Source organism: Sinocyclocheilus anshuiensis, unplaced genomic scaffold, assembly GCF_001515605.1.
Source record: "Sinocyclocheilus anshuiensis isolate Anshui unplaced genomic scaffold, SAMN03320099.WGS_v1.1 scaffold817, whole genome shotgun sequence".
In the NCBI taxonomy this organism is placed as follows: Eukaryota; Metazoa; Chordata; class Actinopteri; order Cypriniformes; family Cyprinidae; genus Sinocyclocheilus; species Sinocyclocheilus anshuiensis.
The window spans coordinates 880,419-890,332 of NW_015536521.1; the positions used below are offsets into that span (position 1 = coordinate 880,419).

Here is a 9,914-nt window from a genome sequence, read left to right on the forward strand (position 1 = left end):
ATCAGCCTCAAAATAATTAGGCTAGTCTTTATTACATAACGCCGTTTCCTTTAGGAAAATACATTCAACTTAACTGCGAAAAACAAAGATAACGAATTAACATGTAAATATGTTAATAACCCAGAGAGGGGTTAACACCTCAAAAAATTTAAATATTGTAAAATCTATGTAAATATGACATAAGACACTCACTGACGTTATATTAAAAGCACCTCTTCCGTTCAGTAAAAGAAAGTAAAAAGAGAGTAAAAGAGAGTTCCGTTAAGACTATTTCTGAGGCGAAATCCGCGTCCGCGTATTTTTCAATATAAGCTCTTTTCGGAATATTTCCGCCTTCCATGAAATCTCAAGATACTACCGGACTCAAACAATGAATGATGACTTTACATTTTTAATCTTTACTTACCATAAACCGTCTTTCACTCGCACTCGCTTCCATCTGAAGACGCTGAGAAAATGGCGGCTTCTCGCACTGGTGTCGTCGAGACACGTCCAATGTTAACGTGACGTGCGTGCTCTATTTCACGTGCGCGTTCCCAACCCAGCACCGCTGGGTTATTGATCAAGACCAATTTTCAACCCAAAATTGGGTTAAAACAACCCAACGTCCTTACCCAGCGGTCTCAACCCAGCATTTGGGGTGAAAAAAACAACCCAGCGTTTTTTAGAGTGTACCAAGAGCTCGTAACACTCCAAAGAGAAAGGACAAATTGAAATCGCATCATATGACCCCTTTAACACTATTGAAATCAATTGTGAGTCGATCTCATGCAGAGTATTAGAGCAACATGCTAGTCACTATTGAAATTGATTTGATCATGTGCAGAATATTTTGTTGTTAGTTTAGCAACATGCTGTTACATTATTGAAATTAATTGTGAGTCATTCCCATGCAGAATATTGTGTTGTTAGTTTAGCAGCATGCTAATGCTACACTTTTTTGCAATTAATTGTAATAAATGTAACAAGTCCATGTGGATCACTTGTGTGGTAAACAGACTTACATAGAGAGTTCTGGATCAATACACTTATAATGTTGCGTGACAATGAAGAAGCTCCCTATTAAGGTAGCTCCCTTTGTAGGCAATAGTAAGTAAGGTAGCTCACATCAGGAGCGAAAATATCTAAACATTTGAAGATCAAATCTACTCAGCGTACATTTCAAACTCAAATCAAGTGTTCTGGAAATCAGTCAGAGCTGCAGGGTCAGACATATGTTATTATTTCAGCCTCATTTTGAGCGGCTTGTGCTGTTTTGTATCAAAGCGTCCATACCTCCAGCAGCACAAATCTTTTGTTCTAAGATTGCTTTTCCACAACCTCAAATTGGACTTCAAATTTGTGGTGCTTTTGAAGTGAACCTTCACGACACCACGTAAATCACAGCCCACGTCAGGGCTCTTGCAGCGCATTGGAAATTGTGCCGTTGTGAATAGTGTCTGTTAAGTAAACCCTTGATCAAGCTGACACGATACTATACTTCCCTTTTAAGGATTAGGACATTTAAAACAATTAGGACAAAAAACTTTTTTGCCATGTCAATAAAAAAATTAGTCATGACGTATTTGTCAGAAATGTATGCACATATCAAAACACAACCTGCAATTTCAGTGCTCTTAATAAACTTGTCTTACCAAACACATAGGCATTGTGCAGAAGTGCAGATAAGAAGCGCGCTAATTATCCTTTAATAAACTCAGTCAGGCAAAACTAATTCTGCAATGCGTCTTTTAATTAGAAGTTCGAAATGTCAGAGTCATTAGTATTTGTAAATCAGACTCAACAACCAAGCAAATTTGTCACAGCTTTTCTTTTGTCCCAATAAATGCTTTGATTGTTCAAAGCATGGCTTTTTGTTTGAAATAACCCTGATGGTGCTTTCTGTACATTTAATGTTTGTCATCTTTTTTCCGTTTCAGCAGATTTCAGCTACATATTTGATGGATGTCGAGGACACTAAATGTTTTTGTATATTTGGTGTAAATAAAGCATAATAACATTGCTGATATGATGGAAAGGCTTTAAAACAGAATGTTTTTCTCAATGAGCTTACCTTCGAAAGTAATTTAACTCTGGCCAGTTGAGGTTTTAAAATATTTGTAGCTGACAATGGTGAACAGTCAAAGAACAAGAAAAGCGCTAGCAAAATGTGGAATAAATCCATACGGCACTGTTTCATCCAGACCGATTAAGACTGTCTACAAGCCAATTCCGTTAGTATATGCATGTCAATCGTGGTCAAAACGACAAGTATTTAAATACAGAGGTGATGCATATTTGCATATATTAAGCTAGAATCTTATCTGGTCTTGAATGAAGAAGGAAAAAAGTATTATATCAGTTATCGCATCATGGAATGCGCACACATGAACCTTTAGGGCTTAACTCTTTTAATAGTTTATGATGCTTACCATGATTGTTTTCATTACATACAGATGAAAAAGGTATTCCTATAGCTGTGTTTTTGTTTGTGGGTATTAAAATAGAGAGCGCGAATGCAAATACTGGTGTCACCATCAATAAATGCCTCCATATACCTCATCTAGCCTTCGAAAGGGGAGGCTCATTCTGTCGATGCTCCCAGCCTCGCAAACAGATAAATTTGCCATTATGAGTGAACAGCGAAATTGTTCTGACCTCTCGATAGGAAAGGACAAACTGATGCGCCCAAATCAGTCATGGCCCAGATCCAATTACATGTTTTATGAATGTGAGGTATGAGTCGGGAATGTTAATTCAAACTCAGGTCAAACCAAGGGGCAGCGAAGCCATTTGGTCTAGCATCACTGCATCGTAAGAGCTGAACAATTCAGCCGTGGGTGCTTTTGAGCCTGTGGACTTTAAGAAAATACAGTTGAAACAGTGGACGTGCATCATAGAAGAATTCTGTCATTTTCTGGATGTCATGAGTATTTTCATTAACAGTGTTTTCAAGTTCAAGTTCAAGTCTGCTTTATTGTCAAATGCGCGCTTCGAGACAGATAGACGCGACGAATACGTACAAAGCGACGAATACGTACAAAAATTTTTTAACATTTTTTAAAAATTTTAAAATGACATTTCCGCCACAATTTAGGAAGTAGTGGAAGTGACATTTTTTTTACATTTTTTGGATAAAATGCCAGACTCCTTTGTGTTGCTAATGGTAATTTCATAGGTAGCATTTTATGTATCCTAAATACATTCAATTTTATTTTCACACTTTTTGCATCATTTTTACAGTTATAAATTAAAAATGGCAGAAAATACAAATATAAATAAAAATTTAATAAATAATATTTTCTAATTTTATTCAAGTATGCTCTTCACTGACAACATAGTCTTCCTGGTAAACAAGTACAATGATTTAAACAAACAAACAAAATCTTATTAATTAATTAAGGGCAAATTTGTTTATTGTGGTGAAAATAACTGAGACTACTGTAATTTTTACATTTATATAAATCACACAATAAATATTGAAATTGTTTCTTTATTACGTTATGTTGTTTATTATGTTAATATTGTTTATTCTGTATACTATCTTCTATTGTTTTTATACTTTCAGAAAGTCTGCACTGTAAAAAAAATTATCATTATTTTAACAGTAAAAAACTAAAAATGCAACAGGAGAAACTTGTTAATTGGTTAACAGTATGTATATATACGGTGAATAATTGTAATTCTACAGTAAAACACTGTTAAAATGACTTTTTTTAGAACAAGTCATTGTATAATTTACAGTAAAAAAAAACATAAATTGACAAAATTCCCAGAATTCCCTGCATGGCACTTCACATTTGATGTTTTTCTTTGAAATAACTTATCATCTTAGTTGTTTCTTAACAGTTGTGTACATTGGGGTTTTATCTTGCATCTAATGTTGTTAAATTAACATTTATTGCATTGTTTCAGTATACTGCAAGTGATACTGAAATATCACTATATGCACCTTCTATATTTAAGTATTTCCCTCCTCAGCTTGTGGAAGAGCTGTTGTGTGTTTGTGAACTCTGGTTCATCATGTGACATTCACCACCTGTTTTTGGTGGTTGTCAGTGTATTACAGTGGTACAAAACAGATATTAGTAATTCAATAGGTTGATATATTAACATAAATGAATTATTGAAATACCCTTTTTTACTGTAAATTTAAGTTAAGTCTGTAAAACCTCAAATGTTGCTACCATATTTTTACAGTTAAGTTCTGGCAACCACAGCTGCTGGTATTTTACCGTAAATGTCAGATTAAAAAAAAAAAAACTACAGTATGGGTCAAGAGTAAAACTAGAATATCAAAATGTATTTGAAAAGTAGTTATAATAATAGAAACGTTAGTGAAAAGTTTTAATGTGAAAAGGCTGAAAACGGTTAACTTGAATAAAAACAACCCCTGGGGCATGAGTGATTAAATATGACAAAAGCGCTGGGCTTAAAAGAAAACTGGGCAAATAAGATAACAGTCACAATTTCAGATTGCTTGCAGAGAAGGGTGCAGAGAAATCAGAATAAATAGAATCTGCCTCCAAACTTGTAAACATGAACCATCTGTATACCTGTATTCTTTTTCAGAACTCAGACGACCTGCTGGTGGCGTCAGCCGAATGTCCCAGTGATGATGAGGATCTGGAGGAGTGTGAGCCCGGCACTGGTGAGTTCAAACACACACAGAAGCACTGAGGCCATACAGACCCACACAAGCTCCAGACGCTCACAGGCAGCACAAACATCAGATCAAACTACTTTCTTAAAGAATTTAACATTTTTTTAATTAAGCAGTGGATTTTAATGACTTGCGGATATATTGCATTTGGATGTAGTGCAGTTCCGTAGATAATTTCTCATTTTAATTCCAACAAGAGCTTCTATTTTAATCATTTTTAATTTTTTGTTAATTTTTAAGACTGTTAAATTTTTATATCTTATGTGTTCAGTAAAAACCATGTTTTATATGTAAAATGAAACAATTGCAAATATTCAGGAAATAGCTTCAGTTGGATCTAAAATATAGTGTCAATTTTAATTTGTGTTCCTAATGTGAATTCTGTTACCCATAATGCTTTTCTGCTAGCACTCTTCCCTCATATTAACCCCATAGATGCTATAAACAAAGACGGATACTTTGGAGCTCAGCAGGTCATTTAGGAACTAAATTATGAGCTGATCTGACTGAGTTTAGACTAAGGGTTATATTGCTTAAAGGGTGGCCTTCTACCATCTGGGCTATTCATAATGCTAAGTGGCCTTTCCACTCCATCATTGGGTTCCGCTTTGAGCATTCATATATCAGTAATGTAGGTGTGACGTCAAACCGTGTTGCATAGTACATGGAATTATTACTCTGTGCTCAGCTATTTCTCTTGTGATTGTGCATTATGTTGCAATCATTCAGAGTGGTTGAGTTGTTTCTGATGGCCCATCTGGAAAATCAGCTGTTGCTGTTTGACATTTGTCCAAGCCTTTGGTTTCATTTCAGATTATTTTAGTTGAATGAAATGTTGGAAAATTAAACACATTAACCCAGACATTTCTTATTAAATAATTGCTACAACAGCCCTATTTATTGGCTCTGTCTCAAAATCTAGTCAGCTGCATGCCTAGCATAGCTTTTAGTATAGCTTTTTTTGTTTCATAGATAAGGCCATCCCATAATGTGATGTGACAAGCTCCATTCAATGAGAAATATTTTTAAAATTAAAGTTATCTTTTTTCCCCCCAAGTATTAAAGACATGATGAAGTTTTACACTATCATTCAGGAGTTTGTGGTTGGTAAGATCTTTTCATGTTTTTGTATTTATTGATGAAAATATAGCATTAATTTGATAATAGTATTTATTTGCTAAAAAATATATAGTAAATATAGTAATAATTGATTAAAAAAATAGTAAATATAGTAATATATGTGATTATTTTTTACTGTTAAAAATCAAAAATAAAAATCAAAAATGTAGTTTGATACTGTGAATGAAGTTGAATTTTCAGCAGCCATTACTCATTCAAAAGAAGGTTTATTTGAAATAGAATTTTTTTTCTAAAATTATATATGGCTTTACTGTCACTTTTGATCAATTAAATGTGTCCTTGGTGAATAAAACATAAATAAAAAAATACTGACCCCAAACATTTGGAAAAGTAGTGTGTATAATTAAAATGTGTTTTGGCTGTCTGTGTGCTTTATATTCAATTTATTAATCACATGCCAACATCAGAATCAGAAGTTTCTGCCTTAAAAGAGCATCTCAGATCTCATATCAGTCAAATCCACTCTTGAGCTTCCATTTTGTTTGTAATAAGATATATATAGACAATTCCCGATGTAGCATTACACAGAAATCACCTAATTAGGTTTTGAGACACAGCATTTAACTTATTACACAATGCGCATATGCAGAGGATTTGATCATTGCATAGTGAAATCTGTCAAATTAACGCCTAGAGCACAGATGAATGTCAAAGAGTATACAGGGGAGAAAATTTGTGCTTTTAAAGGGACCATCTTACACACCTTTGTTTTTTGTAATTTGCTTTTTTTCCATGCAAAAATCATGCGGCCTATTTGTTGATGTAAGTGACCCAAACTCCATGGTTTGCTATCTTGTTTAACCAAAGAAGAGCCAAGAGCTATTCAAGATATGAGTTGGTTCTGTTTTACATGTTACTGTAGTGATCTAGACATGTTTATGTTAGTCATTTGAGTAGGTTTAGAAAATACTGTAGCATTTTACATGTGAATATAAAGTACTGTGTGTAGAATCTTTGTCTTAGAATAAATTGCACAGAATAGAATTCTAATTCTAATATTAATAGTGTGCGCGTGTGTGTGCATGTAGACATTCTCGAGTCCTTGCTAATTGTTCTTTCTCCTCTCTCATCCCAGGAGGTGAACTTGTGTTGCCCATAATTACGGTGGACACCCAAGACACCCTTCCCATAGCCACCCATTACCCCGCCATCCCCACCCCTCCCACATCCCTGACCCCTCTCCAAACCACCAAAGAGTCCCTTGTCCTGTCCGACCCCCGCCCGCCATGCCCTCCGGACCAGGAGGACTGCGGCGACCCTATGGAGGTATCGGCCTTCGGCTCCGGAGAAATGACGGAGTCCGATGACGAGGACTTTTACAAAAACTCCCCCATGGTCACAGACAGGACGGTCCTACCGCCGCCCCCCGCCGTGGGCAAGAGCGGAGGCCAGAGCCCAGGTGACCACCGCCCTCCAATCCCCGGCCCCACCACTCACCCCAACCAGCTCCACATCCCCGCAGGCAAAATGAACACCCGTGACCAGGTGCTCCTGCCGCCAGCCCCGTCCTCCCGTCACACTCCAGGGTTAACCTACCCGCCTGGTTTCCCCCATGTGCCCACAGCTCACCCCACCGACCTGATGGAGAAGGGCCACCCGGGCGCCGTGGAGGTAATCAGGGAGTCCAGCAGCACCACAGGCATGGTGGTGGGCATCGTGGCAGCTGCCGCCCTCTGCATCCTCATCCTCCTTTACGCCATGTACAAGTACCGCAACCGAGACGAAGGTTCTTATCAGGTGGACCAGAGCCGCAATTCGGGATCCGAAAGCAACGGCGCCGTGGTCAAAGAGAAGACGCCGAGCACGACCGCGGCCATCACAAAGACGACCACCAAGGGCAAGAAGAATAAAGACAAGGAGTATTACGTCTGAGAGAGACCGAGGAGGAGGATTTTAAACATTCAAATCACCTCCTCTGCATCCTCAAAACATTTAAGCCACACAATCTTCTGTTTACTTCTCCAAACGTTTTTCTGCCACCGAAAGATACGGACGTAGGGAATGAGGAAGGAACACTGAGCGATAGCTCCTCCTTTCGTTTCTGTCTTGCGAAGCCATTGTTGTATGTAATTTTATCGCTATCATGTCTAAAGAAAATCTTCCATTACATTCCAAATGATGTAATGCCCTCTTTGCGATTAAAAATTTATGTTTTGCGTGGGCCGGGCCTCCACGGGAGAGTAACGAAACACCATGGACAGGGAGAGAAAACCCGCCGGTTTAACAGATGTCTCCACACACGAGCTTTTGGTGCTATTCCTGAACGTTTGTTTAATATTATCTTCACAGAGCTATGAAATTGAGATCTTCAATGAGACGTTCGCTGGCCCTCGTTGTAATAATTCATGAAGAACAGAAGCGATTGTGTTAGTTATTTGCACGAGACAAGCAGATGCTCCCATCAGTTCTTGTGGAGATGTTAAATCTGACACCTTTTTCGAAGGGAAAAAACGTGTTCGGTTGGAAAGGCAGCGGATAACCACATCTTCGGTTTCGTTCTCTGATTGAGCCGAAGAGCTTGAATTCATTTCCACTCTGGTACCTTTTGTCAGTGTAGAAATTAGGATTTATCTCTCCGCAATGGAACACATGAATCCAATTCTTTCTTTGGTGTTTATCCGCCATGGTTTCATAAACATGTTCTCACTTAGAATGGCAGATCAGACGGTGAAGCCTGCTCCACCAGCAGGTGTAGAAGAGCTCAGAAGGTTGTTAGAACTTAAAAAAGCGAATGAAAGGCATTCAGTAGGCATCTCTCTCTCTCTCTCTCTCTCTCTCTCTCTCCATGGTGCCAAAACATTGTGATCTGTTAGGCTTCTAATTGTGTTCCATGCATGATGTATTCACATTCAGCTTTCCATGGGAGTTTTTTTATATGAAATACATAAAGTTGATAACTCTCATCTCACCCGGAAGGATTCATAGCACCATGGGCGAGCACGACGCGGACAAAAGAGACCTCAGAAAGCGGGACTGTCCTGAATTGAACATCAGCTTGGACAAAAGATGTTGTATCTATGTAAATACAGGACATTGCTGAAAACGCTACAGGAGACAGGTTTGTGTGTATCGTGCATACGGTACGTATGCGTGTGCGCTTGTGTGTGTGTGTGTGTGTGAGTGTTTGTCCTCGTTCGTCCTCCGGCATGAGAAAGATATACGCAAGACTACGAGAACTCTTTCTCTTGCCTCCTATATTCTCTATGGTGTGAAACTACAGCCCAATACCCATCCGAATGAGACTAGGCAGTGAAGCTAACAGATTAAAGAGAACGGAGGCAAAATCATATTTTGAGAACTGTGTGGCATCTCTTCTAGGAGGGAAAAAAAGGAACTCGTTCTCATCAGGATGCCAGCTCACCACCTCCCAAACCTTAAAAGAAACTAAAAAGGAGTGAACTGACAAGACTTTTATGGATAAAGCAGCACAACCTTGTGTCCATACTATTGTATTTAAGGACACCTCCTGGAAAGGAGGAAAAAAGGAAGAAAAAAAAACACAGTATACTGTCTAGATATTTCTCACATTTGAAAATATGTTTTTTCCTGAGTTGACATTCCTTGTTATTACAAAGCGGTTTTTGTTTAGTCCTTTTCTCTGCAAATGAAAAAAAAAAAATTATTCACAATATATATTACTTCAGTTACACGAAGTGGGGGGGGGGTAATGTTTTGGGATTTTATTGAATTTGGTAAAAAAAAAAATTAAGCATTACACCTAGCCATACCTCCATTTTACATTTGGGTTTTTTGTTACGTCATTGACAGGGCTTTTTTTCTGTTTGTGTTTTTGTTTTGTTTGTTCTTTTAAGATATAATTGTCATTTACCTATGCTGGTCAAAGTATATTCCCGTTCTTAATGTAATTGTAAAGTGTTACTGTGAGATGAAATCTAAATATGTGTACATTGACAGAGGGAAAAATACACTTGGTTCTATACTTCGTACTGATTTGGTCAGTGTGGTCTCTTTTATTTCTAAAAATGCTTGTCTTAAAGAGATTGACATTATCGTTCGAAAGTTTGGGATCAGCAACTGATCAAATGATAGTAAAGACTTTTGAATATCATTACGAAACATTTCTATTTTAAATAAATGTATTACCGTTTCCACTAAGATATTAAGAAGTGCA

At 37.6% G+C, this 9,914-nt stretch overlaps 1 protein-coding gene across 1 annotated transcript in view; it reads left to right on the plus strand.

Moving 5' to 3' along the window:
- The window catches only part of LOC107693770 (neurexin-2-like), a 415,962-nt gene extending 406,248 nt beyond the window's left edge, over window positions 1-9,714 (plus strand). Inside the window, exons 24-25 of the mRNA XM_016493287.1 lie at window positions 4,552-4,630; window positions 6,858-9,714. Of these exons, the coding sequence (XP_016348773.1) occupies window positions 4,552-4,630; window positions 6,858-7,654 (876 nt within the window). The 3' untranslated portion in view covers window positions 7,655-9,714. The remainder of the gene's footprint in view (window positions 1-4,551; window positions 4,631-6,857) is intronic.
- The last annotated feature ends 200 nt before the right edge of the window (window positions 9,715-9,914 follow it).